Source organism: Zalophus californianus, chromosome 3 (genome assembly GCF_009762305.2).
Source record: "Zalophus californianus isolate mZalCal1 chromosome 3, mZalCal1.pri.v2, whole genome shotgun sequence".
Classification (NCBI taxonomy): Eukaryota; Metazoa; Chordata; class Mammalia; order Carnivora; family Otariidae; genus Zalophus; species Zalophus californianus.
The window spans coordinates 130444600-130467348 of record NC_045597.1 but is presented as its reverse complement, the minus strand read 5'-3'; the positions used below and the strand labels follow the sequence as shown (position 1 = coordinate 130467348).

The 22749-nt window shown below is 34.7% G+C and overlaps 1 protein-coding gene across 3 annotated transcripts in view; it reads left to right on the top strand.

The window, feature by feature from the left end:
• The window catches only part of SCN7A (sodium voltage-gated channel alpha subunit 7), a 79665-nt gene extending 60138 nt beyond the window's left edge, over nt 1-19527 (top strand). For 2 of the 3 annotated variants that reach the window (XM_027591106.1, XM_027591107.1), the window contains exons 17-25: nt 1700-1854; nt 4397-4570; nt 6863-6970; nt 9309-9587; nt 10344-10397; nt 11187-11324; nt 12877-12981; nt 13490-13760; nt 16457-19527. In XM_027591106.1, the coding sequence (XP_027446907.1) occupies nt 1700-1854; nt 4397-4570; nt 6863-6970; nt 9309-9587; nt 10344-10397; nt 11187-11324; nt 12877-12981; nt 13490-13760; nt 16457-17523 (2351 nt within the window). In that variant the 3' untranslated portion in view covers nt 17524-19527. The remainder of the gene's footprint in view (nt 1-1699; nt 1855-4396; nt 4571-6862; nt 6971-9308; nt 9588-10343; nt 10398-11186; nt 11325-12876; nt 12982-13489; nt 13761-16456) is intronic. The other variant, XM_027591108.1, reaches the window with a different exon arrangement.
• Nucleotides 19528-22749: the final 3222 nt, after the last annotated feature.

Below are 22749 nucleotides of genomic sequence, written 5' to 3'. Positions count from 1 at the left end.
TCCTGGGATCGAGCCCCACATCGGGCTCCCTGCTCGGCGGGAAGCCTGCTTCTCCCTCTCCCACTCCCGCTGCTTGTGTTCCTGCTCTCGCTGTGTCTCTCTGTCAAATAAATAAATAAAATATTTAAAAAAAATAAGTTCCTTTGATCATTATATTGAAATTAGACTAAATTTCTCTTAACCTAACTAATGCTATTGGATATATTTTAATTTTAGAGGGTTTATTAATTTGGTTAAGGAACACACACACAAATATATGGTGCATGCACACATGCCCATATGAATCCTGATAAAATTTATAGGGAATGTAAATAAAAAAGTCAACATTTGGATAAGAGGGAGAGGGCCTATTTCCTAGGAAGTTTAATACAGTTGTTAAGAGCATTGGTTCTGGAATCAGATAGCCAGAGTTCAAATCCTAGCCCACCATTGACTAGCTTTTACTTACCTCTCTCAGGCTCATTTCCTAATATGTAAACTGAGGATAATAATAAAACTTACCTCACAGGATTGGTAAAAAGATTAAATAAGTGTATGTGCATGTATGTGCATGCATGTGTGCATGTATTGTGTACTTTTATGCTTCATGGGATACAGTCGATATTCAAAATACTCATATGAAAACATCCTTTGTCTTTCATAGGAAAACAAATCATGTAATGGTGATTTATTTTTATATCTCACATGAATATGAAGAAATGTATCAGGCTTCAGTCAATTGATTGACTTACAAGATATGTAACATACATCTCTTGATGACTTATAATGCAAATTAGTTTCCTAGCAAGATTAACAAATAATTACAGGTTCTGGACATTGGAAATCAGAATGATAACTGCTAGATGCTCAAATTCCTCTATTCAAAATAAGAACTTGCTCTCAGTAGCTCAACTTCTAGGACTTGTATCATTCAACACAAAGGGGGAAACATTTCCTATATATATATATTTTTTTACCAAAGATGTATAAAGTGACAGTAGGTAAAATTCGAAAATGAAATGTGTTGACTTTAAACTCCACCCACCCCTGTTTCTTCGTTTTCTCACCTGTTAAGCACTGTCTTCTCAGGTCTGGGGTGTTATAAGCTAACTTTCTTAACCAGAAGGTAGAGTTCAACCCTTGCACATGCATCCTACCCACAAAGTACTCTGTAACCCAGGGGAGCTCCTCAGAGAGTCTCAGTCAGAATCCCATTCTCATGCCACCTAAGACCTAACATCAATTTAACTGACTTAACTAATATTATACTTCTTAATGTTTCATAAATATCTGTGTACTTAAGTGAGAATGCTTATTATGCCATGTGAATCTTCAGAGAATGAACTTCCAGACATTATACCAAAATGTGATATGTAGAAGATGTTGTATGTGTTTGTTTGTTTGTTTGTTTGTTTGTTTGTTTTGAAGGGTGGGGGATAAATTCTATTCTCAGACTCTGTCCCACAAGGGTAGGGGATGTTCTAAGTTATCTCTGCCTTTCACAATTTCTTTCCTTGTACCGTTCCCAAACTACTCACAAGTTAAGTTTTTCTTTTCTTACCTCAATGACTGCAGTGGTCACAGCAGCAGAGGTAAAAATCAAATGTTTATAAGTCAGAGAGCACCTGTATTAGATTCCGTAAATATGGTAGAAAGTTTGAGATGTTTACTTTTTCATGATTTTTAAGATTCTTCTTCTTAGCAGTTTCATTCTTGACAGATTATAGACAAAGATCTTCACCTGGCCAACTTAGTAGAGCATCCAAGAAAGGAAAAATTTGGCAGAACATAAGGAAAACCTGCTGCAAGATAGTGGAAAACGGTTGTTTTAAGTGTTTCATTGGCCTTGTCACTCTGCTCAGCACAGGTGCTCTGGTAAGTAAGTATGTGAGGCATTTATGGGAAAAAAAATGTACCTGAAGTCTGTTACTTGAAGTCATCATGTTAGTTTTCCCCGGAAAACTTTTTATAGCAGCGAAGTTCATATCCTGTGATTTTACCTTTGGAAGACATACATTACAGTTTCTTAAATTCTGTATATGCCTCTTCCAATATTAAATAAGTAAAACAATTTTGAAATATATGAATGACAGTAGGAAAAATGAATGTTAGATACCTAATTCTTACTTTAATAAAGTTTTATGTATGAGACAAAGTTTAATAATATGCACACACATACTGTTGTACTGTGCTAGTACTTTGGTACCAATTCAATCAGGAAAGAGAAGTGCTGTCTATACTTTTAAACAATCTTTGAACCAAAAATGTATTCACTCATTGACCCAGCAACCCTAATTCCAGGAAATTTATCCTACAAATATCTGAGCATGTATTAAAGGCATTTACAAGGCTATTCACTGAAGAATTCTTTGTAATAGAAAAAGATTGAAAAGCAAAAACAGTCCATAATAAGTGATTGTTTAAATATACTATGGTGCAATCACCCAATGGGATACTGTGCAGCTATTTTAAAAATATAAAAGCTGGGGTGCCTGGGTGGCTCCATGGGTTAAGCCGCCAACTCGGTTTTGGCTCAGGTCATGATCTCAGGGTCCTGGGATCCAGCCCCAGGTCAGGCGCCATGTTCAGCAGAGACCCTGCTTCAGGATTCTCTACCCCTGCTCTCTCACTCTCTCTCTCCAAAATAAATAAATGGATTTTTAAAAAAAATACAAAAGCTGTATGCGTGCTGATATTGCAAGACGTAGTGATAAATGAAAAAAGGAAGATCTAGAATAAAGTGTATCTGTTAGATATCTATTAACATTCATGTTTCCCACAGTCTCATGTATTTTGAAATTGTTTTATTTATTTAATATTGAATGAGGCATGCTACATTTTACATAGGAAGTAACGAAAAATAAAATGTATATTATTTTCTTATATTTGGTTGAAGATCAGAGGAGGATACACAAGAAATAGTTAATTGTGAAATGCACAGAGCAGAGAAAATGGAGTCACAGCTGGGAACCAGACTTTGTACTGCATACATTTTTTTTTAATGATTTTTTTTAAAGATTTTATTTATTTATTTGAGAGAGAGAGAATGAGAGATAGAGAGCACGAGAGAGAAGAGGGTCAGAGGGAGAAGCAGACTCCCTGCTGAGCAGGGAGCCCGATGTGGGTGGGACTCGATCCCGGGACTCCAGGATCATAACCTGAGCCAAAGGCAGTCGCTTAACCAACTGAGCCACCCAGGCGCCCTGTACTGCATACATTTTTTAAATAAACTTTATATTGATATTTAGCACACATACTGAAAACCATGGAAATTCTAAGTGTATAGGCTAAAGAATTTTCACAAAGTGAATGCACCTGTGTAACTGTCACTTAGCTTGAGGAATAGAACATTACATGGACTCCAGAACCACATACTCTGACCCCTAACAATTACTTCCACATTCCACATGGGTAGCTGGTATGTGGACTTCAACTGCCATAGATTAGTTTTGCCCATTTTATATGTTTTTTTTAATTGAAGACTTTTGTGTATCTTTTTATATTATTTTGCATTCTATACTATTTAATAAACAAATACATGTAATAAAGTCCTTTATAATCATTTTAGATATTTATGATTTGGTTATATAGACACTTTTACTCCATAATTGGTTCAACCGAAAGTCAGTAACTTTACTGTCATGTTATATTTACTTTTATTTAGCATTAGACTTGTAAGAATCACGCCATTATTTGCATGCACTTATATTAATCCTTGATTACTTTTTGACCTTTAATGCACTTTGATACAAGTCTGCCTGATGTTATTGGTACTTTATTGCCTTTTTTCAGTGCCAAAATAAAAACACAAAATTGCTTTAAATGACATTGTCAGACTTTGCATCCTCCACAGTAAAATTAAGGTTAACCTATTAAATCTAAGAAGCTTTGGAGAAATGATTATAGTTTTATTTCATAGTCATGTGCTTCCACTGGTTTACCTGATTATTTCTGCAGCAGAGCAGCCTTTGTGACTTTTCTTTTAACAGCAGTGTGGATATCTGAAGACACATTTTAGAAAAAATCTCTACTTCTCTATTAGCAACTAGCATATATCTGCGAGTTGGCAACATGGAATTAGAGATAAGAACCAGTCAGATGTGAGTAAAGGTTTCACCTCGTATATTTAGTGTGATTAACTGATTTGAGAGAAGTTTTTTGGACCACTGTGGTGCCAAATTCAGTCTGTATAAGAAGAAGTTCTGGGACCAATTAATAATGTCTGCTATGGGCATGGGATCAGAAAATGATACTTACGGATTATGTGAACAAATCCAAACAAATTGAACCAACCTTTAAACTATAACCTATGACTTTGCTCACCAAGTGCTTACTAGGGAGGGCATTTCATTCCTCTCTACGCCAAAGATTTTTTAGAAATTACATGTATACTAATCCTTAAATTTTTTATCCACAGGCTTTTGAGGATATATATATTGACCAGAGAAAGACTATTAAAATCTTATTAGACTACGCTGACATGATCTTCACTTACATCTTCATTCTGGAAATGCTTCTAAAGTGGATGGCATATGGTTTTAAAGCCTATTTCACTAATGGCTGGTACAAGCTAGACTTCATGGTTGTTATTGTACGTATTTTAAAGAAAAATTTAAAAGTTTATTATTTGATTTTCTTCTTTACTCTGATTCTTACTTAATTCTTGCATTTACTTATATCTTCCTCTCTCTGTACATTTTCAGGTACCAAAATCCCCTGTATCTTCATATGTAATGCTTAACAATTGTCCTTTTCTTCTCATCCTAATATTTTAAAAATTCAACATTTCATTCCTGGATTATTCTAACAATCACCTGTGAACCCAGTTCACCTGTGAACCCAGTACTAACAGAACAGGCTTATTGCACGTCAATATCCTCAAATATTTAAATTCTGTTGACTCAATTTTTAAATCATATGTTCAAAATTAGACTACTTACCATAACCTTCACCCTCGCCACACTGATCCAAGTGCCAAAAATTCTCATTTGGATCACTGAAACAGATTTCAACCTGAGATCCCAGCTTCCACCTGTACACCTTCATTCTGTTTTCCACAGAGCAACCACATGCATTCTACTGTTGTAAAATAGAAGCAGCTCAAGTCTCTTTTCTTCTTGAAACCCTCCAATAAACACCTCATTTCACTCAGAGTAAAAAACTACATTCTCTGCAATCAACGCCTTTAAGTCTCTACATGATCCAATCTTATCTCCTACTACTGTCCGTTTCCCCCATCCCAGTCAACACACTGCTCCACTGACACTGGCCTTCCTGAAGTTCTTCAGGTATGCCAAGATGACTTCCATCTTAGTGCCTTTGCACTTATTTTTCCTTCCACCTGGAACTTTGGCTGGCTTACCTCACTTACATCTGCTCAAATAAAAATGCTGAAGTTAGGTCTTTCTGCACTACTGTATGTAAAACTGCATCCACTACAATGCTCCCTTTTCCTTTCTCTGCTTTCTTCATCTCCATAACACCTATTAATATTATATATTAATTGATATTCATTGTTTATTCATTATGATTCTTTGTCTTCCCCCACTGAAAGGTTAGCTCCTTTAGGGAAGAATTGTTTTCCCAATATGGTTCTCTTCTTATCCCCAGTGCCTAGAACAATTCATGTATCATAATAGGTACTCAGTAATTTTTGTTCAATGAACAAATGGCTCCTATCCTATAAGCAATGAAATTACAGAATATATGAAGATATTATAAAAGTTAATCATAGCTCTACCATCTTGCTCAATTTCCATTAACATTTATTAATCCTGTTTGATTTTTTAAGATTTATTTATTTATTTATTTATTTATTTATTTATTTATTTATTTTAGAGAGAGAGAGAGAGAGAGAGAGAGCAGGGGGAGGGGCAGAGGGAGAGGGAAAGAGAGAAGCCCAGTCAGACAATGCACTGAGCATGGAGCCCAAGACATGGGGCTCAACCTCATGACCCCAAAATAATGACATGAGCTGAAACCAAGAGTCGAACACTTACCCACTGAGCCACCCAGGCGCTTACCCACTGAGCCACCCAGGCGCCCCAACCCCGAATGATTTTTATGCACATGCGTACTTTAAAAAAAATCACCTTAGCATCTTTTTTTTTTAAGTCTCTAGTATTTTATTTTTATTTTATTTATTTATTTATTTATTTATTTACATATAATGCATTGTTTGTTTCAGGGGTACAGGTCTGTGATTCATCAGTCTTACACAATTCACAGCGCTCACCATAGCACATACCCTCCCCAATGTCCATCACCCAGCCACCCCATCCCTCCAACCCCCCTTTACTCCAGCAACCCTCAGTTTGTTTCCTGAGATTGAGTCTCATTCACCTTCGTATCTTTGTATACATTTTTGTAATTTGTACTTGGACTTAAAAATATTCATATCCTCCTTGATCCTCTTCTCTGAAATCCTATTCTATTAACTTAACCATATTTATGTATGAATTCATATGTAAATATATTTCAAATTTTGCTTTTATGAATACTTAGTATACTATTACTAGATTGCAAAAAATCATGAAACTGATTCTTAATCTAATTTCAAACTAAAAATTGATATAAATATTAACCCTTGATCATAAAGTATGTCAAATATACAAATTTTTGTTTATCTCAATAATATATATTCCCACTACCAGAAAATATTTGTTTTATCTTCTTAAAGTAATTTTAAAACAATGTTATTATCTTATACATTTCTATATGTCATTGTTAAGATATATGGAAGTATACATTAAATCTTTTGCATATTTCTTGGTAAGGTTTGACTTTTTATCTTTTTTGTAATAAATACAAAGTTTATTTTGCAGATTTTTTGATTAAGTTAAAATTAAACCCTATTAACTCTTTTTTCCTTAAATATATTTAGGTGTTTTGTCTTAGCTTAATTGGCAAATCTCGGGAGGAATTAAAACCACTTATTTCCATTAAATTCATTCGGGCACTCAGAGTTCTATCTCAATTTGAAAGAATGAAGGTAAGAAAAAAGTTTCTAAGCTAATGTGTAGATTTTTATTTAAGATTTCTAAATTTCTACAAATTAAATCTTCAGAGTCTTCTCATTTGCATCCTTAATATTAATGCAAAAAACTTATATTCTACTATTTTAATATATAGAAGAAAGGTATATTAGTTATACTTACTAAGATATTAGGTCTTTATTACTCGTAAGATATGAAAAATGATAAGAATAAGAAGAAAACCCCTAATAGTTGGGAGAAAATATAAAGTTTCAAAAACTAATACCATTCTAGCCCACATGGATATCTATGAGTATTAATAAAATTATCTCAATGTTAAAAATACAACCGACAGAAAATGAAACTTTGATCACCTAGTTGTTTAAAATTATAGGAATATTGTACACACTAAGTAATTATACTGAATAAAAGTGAATTTTAAAATAAATTAGTTTCTTTAAGTCAAACATCACAAATTATGGATTCTTGTCCTTTCTCCCTCACCAACATGTTAAAACCTCTTCTGAACAATGTGAGAAAAACTAATAGGTTGAGCCACATAAAACAACTAATGTTCAATCTTTTGGGCCTAAAATAGAAATCTGCTCCCTATGGCTTGACCTAATTAAGAAAACAGAGTTGATGACCACCACACACAGTATAATTATGTAATATACAGTGATCAACTATGTGCAGAAATGGCAGAAAAAATCTAATTTTACCTTTCATTTCATAATCACACATCAATGTTTTCTTGCATTTTTCATTTACATAGATTATCATTAACCTGCCTATTTGCTTAATATTACAGAATGCCACATAGTCAATATAGACAGGATCCAATAAGAAAATTATCTGTTTAATGGTATAAGAAAGGGTCCAATTTCATTCTTCTGCATGTGGCTGCTCGTTTTTCCCAGCACCATTATTGAAGAGACTGTCTTTTCACATTGTATATTCTTGCCTCCTTTGTCATAGATTAATTGACCATATAAGCATGCGTTTATTTCTGGGTTCTCTGTTCTGTTCTATTACAGATTCAGATCTTAAGCTTCATCTCAACCTCTGGAAGTTCTGTAGTTGAATGATTTCTGAAAATATATCATTGAATATATAAGGAGTCACATGATTACAAAATTAATGCTTTATATATTTAATAAGCTCCAGTCTTGGGTGATCTGATGACTGAAATATTTGTGTCAACTGTATCTACTTCTTTTATTCTTCCATACGTATATTTTCTGATAAGCATAGCATTTTTTCTTTAGAGGTATCAGTGAGCCTCTCAAAATACCTTAAGTGCCAACAAAGAATCTGCGACTTAGTTTTAGAAATAAAATGAAGTGTTACTGAAAGCACAACTAAGAGTTAAAATATTTATTCAAAGCCAGAAAACTAAGGAATCTCAGCAAGGAAATACAGCAAAAAGAATATGTATCCACTAATGGCTGAGGGAAGGAAGGATAGAATGGTAGCAAAGAGAATCGATGGTGCCTCACAGAAAAAAGAGAAAGAAATGAGGCTGGAGGAAAGGAATCAAAAGTGTAAATGCTAAGGGAAAGACAAATAGCAGAGTGAAAATTTCTCTTGGCTATAGGAACTGGTTTACATTTACCATAACAGCTATAGTGGAGTGATGAGAATAAAATTCTGATTATAATATTCAAGAAAGAAGGGATTTGAGGAAATGGAGACAGTGATTCTAGACTATTACTGTTATTCAAGTCGAGGATGTAGACTTCCTCCCCACACTTCCTGCTCTGGAGTGGCTCACCTGTGACATAGAGTGGTGAAGTGAGGAGGTTTGTGATTTTGCAGGCTCCAGCTGTTCAGTGTTTCTTGACATAGCCTCTTGCCTTGACTTCATTGATCTACGATCTCTTGGTCTTCCTCTTATTTCCCCTGCACTTCAGTGTCTGCTTTGTAGGCTAATCCTCCCAAAAGTTAGAATCACCAAGACTTAGATGTAGGCCTATTTCTTTTTCATTTTATATACTTTCCAGATAATACATACATGTATATTCATACATGTTCAGATGTCTTCCCCGTTTCTGGCACAATACAGGAAGTTTGATACACACGTTAAATCAGTGAAATAATTATTTTGCTAATCAACTCTGTTGCCTCTTAGTGATTATTTTAGTACAAAAATTTTCAGAATATCTGGATTTTTAATGTGTATTTTTTCATTGAGATTTATTATTTAGGTTATTCAAATACTGACATGTGAACCATTAAATCTTTAGTGATGGCCTTTTTTTCGTTATTTCTATATGACATTACATTTAGTATTTCCAAGTAAAGTGAATTCACATTTCTTACCTAAAGTTTACATGTTTGTTTTTTAAACGCCAGGTGGTTGTGAGAGCTTTGATAAAAACAACTTTACCTGCTTTGAATGTGTTTCTGGTCTGCTTTATGATTTGGCTGGCTTTTAGCATCATGGGAGTACACTTATTTGCTGGCAAGTTCTATGAATGCATTGACCCAACAAATGGAGAAAGGTTTCCTATATCTGAAGTCATGAATAAGAGTCAGTGTGAAAGCCTTATGTTTAATGAATCCATGCCATGGGAGAATGCAAAACTGAACTTTGATAATGTTGGAAATGGGTTCCTTTCATTGCTTCAAGTGGTAAGGTCACTTCTGATTTTTTAATCAATGTTTTTATATGTTTATTCATATTATAGGTGGACATAAAGGACAAAATGTGGATGATTACTAGAGTTGGTTATAACATATTTTAGCAATTATTAGTAGATACATGTTGTGGGACATGCTACACTAGGCTTATTTGGAAAGACAAAAGTGAAACACAGACCCTGCTCTGCTAGGAGAAGGTTCTAAGTACAGATGAAGGTAGGATTGACAGGGGAGATGGCAGGTACTGGAAACCTATTTCAACCATCATTGATGAGATAATAGGGTCACAATTTTTGGTCCAGCTCAGGGTACTACTGTTTTGTTTCTACTTAGTGCTTTGGCTCCTCAGTCACCCAGAAATGAGGCGATAAATCATTCATTCTTGTCTTACCTCCCCCATAGAAAAGCACAAATATAGCAGTTAAAAGTAAAAATGACACTTGGGCAGCATGTATTTGTTTACCATTTATCTATCTACCTCTCTCTCTCTATTTATACTATCTTACAATATTTTGTTATCAACTACAGTTAAGCTACTACAATGAAGCTAAGTGATTTTAAATACTTGTTAATAGACAATATAAATGCAGTAATGAAAATGATAAAGGTCTCAATTACATGGCATATTGAAATGTGGTCAGCTTTACTAATCATGTTTTACTATATTAATCACAAATTGAGTTTTACATTTTATTTGCCATGAAGCTTAAGATTTCCATAAGAATTAAATACATGCCATTTTTACAGGCAACATTTAATGGATGGATCACTATTATGAATTCAGCAGTTGATTCTATTGGTGTAAGTACAATATCATCTTAGAGCCATTGTTAAGGTTCAAGCAAAGTTATTTTTGCAATTCAAGAACAGGGTACCAACAATAACAGGATAAATAACATGATAAAAGTAAATGTTTATGCTAGACAGAAGTTAAATACATTTCAGATTGCATATTTCACAAATGAAATGAAAATGAAATCCTTCCAGGATTATGTACGGTGGTTGAAGCCCAGTAGGCCCATTTGAAGGATTATCAGACTTCATAACAGTGTTTAAACCAATGCAGTAAACTTTAAAATCCACATAAACAAAGCAATGATATCACTTCACCAAAAACAAAGAGGAAACATTACCTCATGTAGAACTGTTAGTTTTTCCTATTGTAAATTGTTTTATGAATCTTATGTTTTAAAAAGTTGGTGTATCAGTATTTTGCTTATTTTTTCACTTTTTAATTGATTTTTATTTTTAAAGATTTTGCTTTTTAGAGCAGTTTTAGGTTTACAACAAAAGTGGGGGGGAGGTATAGAGATTTCCCATATACCTACTGTTCCCACACATGCATGGCCTATTATCAACACCACTCACTAGAATGGGGCACACTTTTACCAAGGATGAATCTACACTGACACATCATAATCACCCAAAGTCCATAGTTTACCTTAGGGCTCACTTGGTATTGTACATTGTATGGGTTGGACAAATGTGTAATGACATATAACTATCATTACAATATAGTTGCCCTGAAATCTGCCCTGAAAATCTGCTGTGCCCTATCTTATTTTGCTTATTTTTTAATTTAACTTTTAGGTAAATAGGCAACCTAATTTCGAAGACAACATCTACATGTATTGTTACTTTATCAACTTTATTATTATCGGATCATTTCTTCCTTTGAGTATGCTGATTGGTGTTATTATTGCTAATTTCAACAAGCATAAAATAAAGATAAGTACAAATATTCTTTGTTCACTAATGCCTGAGAAAATCAAGCACATTTATAAAAATGTCCTGCTTCAAATAATTGGTTTGGGATTCAGCTTAATGTCATTTTTATTTAGTACTTAGCTAAAAAAAAAATAGGTTGATATTCCAGCATATTGAGAAATATTGATAAAATGTTCATCTTTACATTGTTTTCTATATTCAAATGTAAATGGGCAAGTTTAAAGGTTAAAAGTCACAAGTGTTTCTATATATATGTTTGTAAAAAATGACATGCTGACAAACAAATAATATTGTGGTACATCTGCACAAATATGTGAAGAAGTTCAAGAAAAATAAGCTTCACATTTTCCTCTCTGATATGTTCAAAGCTTCAAAGTCATAACCAACATAGACATCTTTGTCAGCATAGTAGCCTTTCTAGCTAGAAGTAGAGAGAACCCTAAATCCTAAATATATGGCCTAAATAGGAGTGCTTGAAACAAGTAGGAGACAATTCAGAGAAAGAACCAAACATTTGGTGCCATATCCACCCAAAGATTTCCTTCAGGGCTTCTACAAATGCAAAGGCCTCAAAAGTCCTTTAAGCCTGCTTATTTTAACCACAGAGACCTCTTTTCTAGAGGTGTAGGAAAGCCTTCTAAAAAATTAAAGAAAAAAATAGTGTGTTTTGAAATTCTATCTTCAGCCATGTCATCAAAGTTCAGCCATGTACAGAATCTGGTAAACAAACCACTCTCAGTCTCTGCTAATCAAATGGGATTAGGAGAACAGTGTTCAAATATGCATTTGATTGGATGCTTCAGCTTCTTGGGACTTCAACCCAATGGGATAACATCCTAGGATCTGCTTCTGGACTTCAAATTGGTGACTTGTCAAATTTAAGTGACTAAGTCCTGACTTGGGGCAGTAATAATTCCTAATTTCTAGATTAACAAAACATTAACTGTTTACCTCTATTCACTTTATATATTTTGTATAAGATATTGAAATTAGCACTAGAAACACAAAGATAAATAAGCTCTAGAAGGTGCTTTGAAGATGTAAGCACAAGGTGCTGTTGGCATAATAGTATAAAAATATCTTCTGGTAAGTATTATTTGGAAAATTAAGTAATATATGAACTTATAAAAACACATAAATGACCAATTCTATTTTTTCTCGCTTATTAGAAGGTACAAACCAATTTTACCTTTGGCTTTTAAATTCAACTTTCTTAGTAAACTTTTCCATTTATCCCCCACTGTTTCTCCTTTATCTCTGTTTAACATGAGGTAGGCCTCAAGAGCCTGAAAAGTTAAAAAAAGAGTCGACTGCCCACAAGGAAGTGCACCAAAAGATAATTGATATCAGTCATTACTATATATTCTACATGTGTTTAGTGTGGATTTGTGTGCACAAAGTAAGACGTGGTTAAATGTGATTGAGATCATTGCCTTTATGCCCTTTGTAAAAGATCAAATCAGTAATTACCAGGCTTTCCAAAATGTCTAATAATGGAAAGGTAAAATTTAGATTCAATGTGATTTGAAATCTTTTTCTTTCATTTCTTTACCAGGGAGGCTCAAATATCTTTATAACAGTCAAACAGAAGAAACAATCCCGTGCACTGAGGAGGCTGTTGTGTGAGGACTATCAAAAAACAATCCGTCGCCCGGGAGTAAGAAAACATCTCGATTTGTTTTTTAAGCTTCAGAAAAAAAAATTCTTTTGTACATTCTCTTTTGAAAATGAAAATGTGTTGGGACGCCTGAGTAGCTCAGTCGTTAAGCGACTGCCTTCGGCTCTGGTCACGATCTCAGGGTCCTGGGATTGAGCCCCACATCGGGCTCCCTGCTCCGCCGGAAGCCTGCTTCTCCCTCTCCCACTCCCCCTGCTTGTGTTCCCTCTCTCGCTGTGTCTCTCTCTGTCAAATAAATAAATAAAATGTGTTTTTGAAATTCTTCACAAATGCTTTTGACAAAATTTAAAAATATGTTCCTTAACAACGTTTGGATGGTCTTTTGTTTGTTTTGACTATATACAATATAATTATAGTTTTGTAAAAACTTAGGCCCTCATGTATTTTCCTGTTTATGCTAGGAGGGAAATTATAAATATACAGACAATATGTGTGTGTATATAACCTATTAACAAGGCTATTATACCTTTCTTTTTTTCATCCACAGAATAAATTCCAAGGATTCATCTTTGACTTGGTAACAAATGAAGTTTTTAATGCCATCATTATAGCTCTTATCTGTTTTCAAGCAATAACCATTATGATACAAAGTGATGAACAGAGTCAAAATATGGACATTGCTGTCTGCTGGATTAACCTAATTCTTATTATACTATACACTGGAGAATGTGTACTGAAGCTCATCGCTTTCCATTGTAACTATTTCACCATGGGATGGAACATTTTTGATTTTATGGTGGTCATTTTCTCTGTTACAGGTAAGATTTTTAGCCAGATTTTCTTTTATAGTAATACTAATTCAGGCAAGTTCTTATACTAAAAGTGTCCTGAGATATAGTCTCTTGATAGGCAAAACAGAGAAGGGATCCTTCTTATTCCGATTGGAATGGCTTATATTTTTGCATTCATACATGTACACTTACCCCACAGCTATAAGGTACTCAAAAATACTTGTTGAATTAATACATACACTTTACTTCAGAGGTCACCCCTTCAGTGTAGCACATACAGTATTTTCTAGGACGGCTCTAGAAGGAGCTTTTTATGTCTTAGCATGATATAACCTTTCACGGTTCCTATTCTTTTTTCTCTAATCTCTCAAACTGTTTACAACTTTCACAACACTAGAGTGTTAGGCTTTAATAAATTTATCACCAGTTTTCTCTTACCCGGGGATCTCCGTCTTTTATTTAACAAATATATTTGATTATCCCCTTTGTGAATAGACATTATGCTATATGCAAAGAATCCAATAATAAACAAGGTAGGCATAATCCCTGTATGCACATAGTTTACAATCTAGTAAGGGATACAGATGATTAAACAGTACATATTTAATGTTGTGCTATTAACGTTGTGATAAGGGAAGAAGCACAGGGTATTACAGTGGCACAAAAGAGTGAGGGGAACATAACAGTAAGTAGAGGTCAGAGGATACTGCATGGATGAAGAAAATCTAAATAGAGACATATTGGATAAGGGGGTAGCCAAGTAAAGAAACTAGGATAAAAATGTTTTAGGCAGGGAGAAGTGTGTTTATTGCCTGCCTCCGCATAAGACACATACTAGAATGTAAGCTCCATGAGAGACAGTGTTTAAATGTTTATTGTGCCAGACACTATTCTATATAGTCAGTAGTGAAAATGGGCAAACTATCTGCCCACTTGTGCTTCCAGAAAATTCAACCTATTCATTTGGTAGTAGAAGCAGTCCAACTATTGATAGACGAGCACAAGAAGCTTGAAAGAAAAGTACATAAAGGCAGGAAGGGGCTGATAGGAAGAAAATAGAGGAATATGGAATTAAAAAGCCCTTTGGGATGAAAGTGAGAGTTACTGAATCAGAGATCTCGAAGGAGAGCAAATCATGGTCAGACAGAAAGCTGTTTGAATTTGAAATCTCAGAAGGTGAAGAATCCCGGGTCCAGAATGTGGCCATAGCTGCATATGACTAAAGTCAAATGATGGAGATTATTACAGTTAGGAAAGTCAAAGAAATAAAGACTGGCCTTTCAATGAGCTGTTGATGGTAGGTACTGGGGTGGAAAGAGCCACAGTGAGCCAGGTACTAAGTCTCCAATGAGTGTAAATGAGGAGGAATAAATAGATCATAGAGCCAAGAAATGGTAGGAAATAGTATAGTTCAATGGCATGATCCACAATGTGTGGATGTGTCAGGACAGAAAATTCTTTTTTTTTCTTTATAAAATTGACTTAAAGTGTCTGGAAATCACATTGTAAAGAATGAAAGGTGCTTGGTCATCCCATTTTTCTACCTCAAGAAATACGGAGCAGGAAGAAAGAGCTGTCTGTGTTGACAATGTTCCAAAGGAAATAGTGTCCTCCAGATAAAGTCAGATTTTAGATCAGAAAGGAGGTGAAGAAAATGTAGTGATGAGGTTGCAGAAAAAATTGTCTACAATTAAATAGGGATACCTCTGGCATAATGGAGGAATTTGGAAGATTGTGAGGACAAATGAAAATTTGAGTGAGAGCAGAAGATTCACTAAAACAGTGTGGCGATGAAGATATACGTAAGATAGAATGTCAGAGAGAATGTCATCATCGACAAGGACCAAAGTGAATGGAAATAGGACACATGATCCTTCCAGATTCAACAAACATACCATCTCATTTAGAAGCTTCATGGGATTCTTTCCTCCCCACCTTCTCAACTCAAAATGAACCTCACTTTCTCCAGTATTTCCAGAGGACATGCCCTATACTTTTAGGGTAACTGTAATTTTACCTTGTTCTATAGTTATATCTCTCACTCCCATAGTCCCCTCATCTACCCACAACTGCTACAAAAAATGTTCTAGGCCAAGGCTCATTTACTTAATTCGATTTAAAGCTGCTAAGGGCCCAAATACTGTTTATGAAATAAATTAATTAAATTAAATTATAATCTGTGAATCACCGAATGTCAGGTGTTTTTGTAATTATCTTTATCAACTAGGTCTTCCTACCTTGCATTATAATTACTTTACATATCTACCTTTACTCTCTAGATTATAAGGTCTTTGGGGACAAAAGTCAGGTCATTCACCTTTGCATATTTGCATGACACCTTTATTAGATATCCAATAAAGGCTGGATTGAACTAAATTTCTTTATACAACTATACCATCTGTGATTCCAGAAGTACTTGACCAATAGTACTCTTAAGATGATGATACATGTAATTCTCTTCCAAATTTTGCTAGAGACCCTGAAAATTGCCACAGTTAATATTTGGCTAATCCCCACTTTCAATATGTTCTGTTGTATGGGAAGGATTAATAAAATGATCTTAACATATAGAAAAAATGATATAATAATACTTGAAACAATAAATAAATAGCTGAAATAAATAAGTGATTGAAATAATAAATGAACTAAAATAATTTATATTCCTCTAAATACAATCATATTTAAATGATTTTATTGCCTGTTTTATCTTCTCCCACACCAAGAACTATTTCTACCTATGACGGTAGGATACTACCTTGTGCCACCTTCCATTATGGAACTGATACGACTCTCACGGATTATCCACATCCTGCGTCCTGGGAAAGGACCAAAGGTATTCCGTGATCTACTGCTCCCTTTGATGTTGTCTCTCCCAGCATTATTGAACATCAGTCTTCTCATCTTCCTGGTCATGTTCATCTATGCCATCTTTGGAATGTACAATTTTGCCTATGTTAAAAAGGAAGCTGGAATTAATGATGTGTCCAACTTTGAAACGTTTGGCAGCAGTATGCTCTGTCTTTTCCAAGTTACAATATTTGCTGGCTGGGATGGGATGCTCAATGCCATTTTCAACAGTAAATGGTCTGACTGTGATCCTGATAAAATTAACCCTGGGACTCAGGTTAGAGGAGACTGTGGTAACCCCTTTGTTGGAATTATTTATTTTGTCAGTTACATACTCATATCATGGCTGATCATAGTAAATATGTACATTGTTGTTGTCATGGAATTTTTAAATATTGCTTCTAAAAAAAATGCCAAGACAGTAAGTGAAGATGATTTTAGGAAATTTTTTCAGGTATGGAAGCGGTTTGATCCTGATAGGACGCAGTATATAGACTCTAGCAAGCTTTCAGATTTGGCAGCTGCTCTTGACCCTCCTCTTTTTATGGCAAAACCGAACAAGGGCCAGCTTGTTGCCATGGATCTTCCCATGGCTGCTGGGGACAGAATTCATTGCCTTGACATCTTACTTGCTTTAACAAAGCGAGTTATGGGTAAAGATCTGAGGATGGAGAAAATGGTTTCAGAGATGGAATCAGGGTTTGTATCAGCCAATCCTTTTAGGATCACATATGAGCCAATCACAACTACCCTGAAACGAAAACAAGAGGCAGTCTCAGCAACCATAATTCAACGTGCTTATAAAAGTTACCGCTTGAGGCAAAATGACAAAAATGCATCAGATATTCGTATGATAGATGATGACAAGGAAGTTCAAGCTACTGCAGGAAATGCCTATTTTGACAAAGCTGAGGAAAAGTCAACTATTCAAGGCCAAATCTAATCCCACTTACCACCTTTTCACCTTCTAAAATTGTTAGAAGTTTGAATCAGAAACAAAAACAAAGATCAAAGAAGTAAAGATTTTACTTACTCACCAGTTGTCTACAATCCATGGAAGTTAAGCTTGTGTTCACAAGACTCCATGTCAAGTTTGCTTTTTACCGTTGTATATTCAGTCTAACCAAGGCAATCCCTTAAAATCACTTTTGTGAGTTAAAATGGCTTAAAATTGCCATTTGATAATCCAAATGGCTTGTTTTCTCTATCTGGCTTTTATGGGGTGTGTTTCTTCTAAAGGATCGGGGAGGTGATAATAGAGATTAGTAGCAAAAGGGGCTTCCTCGTATATTTTATGTCTACTTTATGGGATTCCAGTCACCATTAATAGGACTTAGTTACACATAAGCGAGTACAATAAGTACTTTCTTAAGGTGGGATAGTGTTAAAAAATACAGTGCTACAGGCCATTAAATCATTAACTTGCCTAGACAGATGCCAACTGGGAGAAGAGAAAAGGGCAGTTCTCAGAAAGTTCCTTTGAGATCAACCACAGATCCTCTTGGGCTGATCCAAACCATGTTTGGTTGACTGGAGCCTTGGTTTTGGTTTTGGTTTTCTTTTATTTTTTTACTGAGAATTAATATAATTTGATTGGTTTTGGATTCCTGATTTTTCATCTCTTTGGCTAGTTCTACCTAAGCTCTAGCTCTTCAACAGAATGGGTTCAGAGAATAAGGAGCACAGAGAGAACTAGAATTATGGCCTCTATTTTCCTCATTTATACTTTTTTAAAGTATACATTTACTAAAATGATATAGAAACTGTTAGTAGACTCATGTATTATCTTATCATAAGACTGGTATATATTTTACCATTTATCCATAATGGAACATTTGAGGTCTGGCAAATGGAAGTCATAATATGAATTAGAAGAGTCAAGGGTTGCCATTATGTCTAGGGATTTTTAGAGTCTTGATCCTTACTTGGGAAACTGTGTCCACTTTGAAATACTTTTCACTATTCTTTATGGTTCTCTGTAACTTAGAGAAAGAAAATGACCACTGAAACTGTGAGGACACTGAGTAGGAGATCAAAATGTAAGTTTGTTGTTGGTAATGTTATGTAATATTAGTGTATACAAATTAGTTTTCACTTACTCAGTTATCTTTCTAAGTGTTTTTTTTTGTTGTTTTTATTCTAATCACACACACACTCTGTAAAATGTTTTGTGTTTGAAAAACTTGAAAATCCTAAATATTAATTTTCACTATTAAAATTATCTTTAAAAGACAGGTACAACTAGTTGTTTTTTGACATAATCATAAAAATGCAGCCCCTTTCATCCATGTAATACAAGATTCTGATATTTGTTCCCTTTGTACGAAGATTGATTTCAATGTGCCTACAAAATCCTAAAGGATTCAGAAAGAAAATATGTATACTGTTGACTTAAATGGCAAACTTTAAATATGTTGTATGACATTCAATATCACTTAAATGTCAGTAACTGTATTTTATTATGAATGCATGATCTTGAGCCTTAACTAGTATAACCTATTTCTGCTCCTCAGAAATGTATTAACTTGACCAAGATGCCTTTGGGGGAAACCCTTAAGTAAATGTAATTTCAGGGTTCTCTTTCTTTCTGTAAGTGTTCCTTCCCTTTCTCCTCCCATTCGTCATCATGTGATGGGGACCAGTGAGGAACTAGTGTTAACTCTGGTAACATGGTGACAACTGGTGCTTTATCTAAATTTCTTAGTTTTCTATTTCTTAGACATGTTTTAATGTAGAAACAGCTTCAGATATTTAAACTTAACCTTAACTTGCCTCTGTAAATTCAAGACCATTAATTGATTTTAGTTTGAAAATTTTATCTTTTACTTGTAAACCATATTTGCCACTAACCTTCCAAAAACTGTGTAAAGAATTATTTTTAACAAAGTCTTACAATATATTCCACTTTTTAGAAACTATAGAAAATAATAAATACAACCTGTTAACCACAGTAAGCTTTGGGTTTTTTTCTTTGATAAGCCAGGTCGCCTACTTTGTATGATAAAAACTTTTTCAAATGAGCCTAATTACATTAAAGCTTATTCATTCAGGCTCAAAATTCAAAACTAGCAAAACTGTGCTTCCTTTGGGTTAAAAAATTGTAAAACAAATTTTAGTAAGCTTAACAGAGACCCTTACACATTGACAAAATTTACAAAGTACTCCTCCTATCAAAGTCATAAGTTTATTAGGTATATCTCAGTATTAATTAGAATTTGCTTTATGGAGGATAATGCTGAAATTAAACTGATTGGTGTGCTATGATTTGTCAGTCTGCTTCTTTAAAAATTTTCTTTCTGCTCCTTTAATAGATATAATGAATATACTTTAAAATGGTTTTAAAGATACTGGAAATAACTACCATTTATTGAACAGACTATTATGCCCAGCCTTGTTCTAAGTATTTGTCATGCATGGACGAAGCATTCACAACAACTCATGAAGCAATGATAATTTTCATTTTATAGATGAACAAAATAAACTTAGAAGGGTTATAAGAGCTTCTATATAGCACAGAACTTGTAAGCAATGAGGCCAGAACCTCAAACCAGGTCTAGTTTTAGAGCCTTAATATTTAACCCCTATGTATAACTGTCTAGTAATAAATGACCTAGCTAGAGGCAGAAGAAGTTTAAGATGAGTTAAGTTGTTGAAGAGAGATAAGTTCCCTCTCTTTCTCTCTCTCTCTCCCTCCCCCTCTCTCTTTCTCAATCTCTCCTTCGGTGGAGGGAATTTTAAAAGTAAGACAACCCCTGGAAAAAGGAAAGACACAAGGAATAAAACTGTAGAAGTTTTTTCATTCAATATTTATTGTATTCTAGATACTAGATATAAACCCAGAGCCTGTATAGATATTCATACATAATACATAAATACAAAGATAAATCTGAGACTAGAGAACTTGCTGACTACTGAGGGAAAACAGCTAATTATAATATATGGTAATTTTTATACTATTGGTGTAAATCCCAATATGTATTCAGGGAAGAATGATGGGTTCTGCTTTGAAAATTATAGGTGAAGTTAGTAAAGTGGACCCTGGAAGAAAAAGAAAGATTTTATCAATTAGAGAAGGTAACTGTAATCAACACAGAGACATTTTTAAGAAAAGGAGTCCATACAGAGATGATACTTAAGGTTCTGAGCTTTTGGTTCTTCCGGCTACACTATAAAGAGAAAGGGGAATTAAAGATGAGATAAAAACATGAACTCCAGAGATTGGATGGAAAATTAGAGCAGAATTACTGTGAGCACCCTGATCCCTTCGCAGACATGCTTTATTTTGTCCTTTTGATCTTGAACCCTCTCCTTCTTTAACTGTTGTTTCCAGAGATTCCAGGTCTACATTCTCAATTCTAACAGTCAATATAGAACTCCAGTGAGTGACTGAGTCTTCACTCTCCAGGTGGGGACTTTCATCTTTTATGTTAGAGAACCCAACACTGTCAGGGTCAGACATTTACTCATCTCCTCGTCTGTAAGTGAACCTCTTACCTTCATTGACTTCAAAAACACTTGTGAGCTCAAAGGATTTTTCTCTCAATTCCAGCTAGTTAGTTTATGAACCATCCAGGAGGCACAACACCCCTAGTCCTGGATTCTAAGTCTACATCACATAAGAGTAACTTCTTGAAATGATCCATAAGTTCAGAATTCCCAATCATATAAAATCTCATCATTAATCTTCCCTTTCTCTCTCCCATTTTTGTTTTCCTAAGATTCTGTTCAACACCTCCTAGCTATTAGACACAACAATTTAGAGATAAATAAGGTTGTCTTTATCCTTAAAAAGGTAGGAGTCAGGGTTTTCCAGAGAAACAAAACTAATAGAACACACAGGTTTCCCCCACTATCCAATAGCAGAGTGTTCCTATAAAACCTTTTATAAGCTGAAATGACATAAAGTGAAGAAGTAATTACTACGAATTTATATGAAAAAAATTTTATCATTCCTAAACCCCAAAAAACCTCTTAGGTTTTTCTGATACCTTAGGAAACAACTTGCTAATGGATACACAAAATATATCAAGATGAAGTACGGATGCTCACAAACACAGTTCAAAGGTGTGGCAGTTTGAGCACTTTTTCATGTTGGCCATGAATGTCTGTTGGCCATTTGGATGTCTTCTTTGGAAAAATGTCTGTTCATGTCTTCTGCCCATTTCTTGATTGGATTATTTGTTCTTTGGGTGTTGAGTTTGATAAGTTCTTCATAGATTTTGGATACTAGTCCTTTATCTGATATGTCATTTGTAAAACTACTGGGTATGTACCCCAAAGATACAAATGTTGGGATCCAAAGGGGTACGTGCACCCTGATGTTTATAGCAGCAATGTCCACAATAGCCAAACTATGGAAAGAGCCAAGATGTCCATCGACAGATGAATGGATAAAGATGTGGTGTATATATATATATATATATATATATATATATATATATATATATATATACACCTACATACCCACACAATGGAATATTATGCAACCATCAAAAGGAATGAAATATTGCCATTTGCAACGACATGGATAGAACTGGAGGGTATTATGCTGAGCGAAATAAGTCAATCAGAGAAAGACATGTATCATATGATCTCACTGATAGGAGGAATCCTTAATCTCAGGAAACAAAGTGAGGGTTGCTGGAGTGGTGGGGGGTGGGAGGCATGGAGTGGCTGGGTGATAGACATTGGGGAGGGTATGTGCTATGGTGAGCACTGTGAATTGTGTAAGACTGTTGAATCACAGACCTGTACCTCTGAAACAAATAATACATTTTATGTTAAAAAAAAAAAAAGAAGAAGAAGATAGTAGGAAGAGAAAAATGAAGGCGGGGAATTGGAGGGGGAGACGAGCCATGAGAGACTATGGACTCTGAGAAACAAACTGAGGGTTCTAGAGGGGAGGGGGTGGGGGGATGGGTTAGCCTGGTGATGGGTATTAAAGAGGGCACGTACTGAATGGAACACTGGGTGTTATACGCAAACAATGAATCATGGAACATTACATCAAAAACTAATGAGGTAATATATGGTAATTAACATAACATAATAAAATTAAAAAAAAAAAAGTGTGGCAGTTTGATGCTGAGATGCTGAGTGTAGGTCCAGGGAAGGAGCTTGGTGGGGCCGCTCTCACTGCCTCTATAACAGCTTACGGCAAAAACGAAAA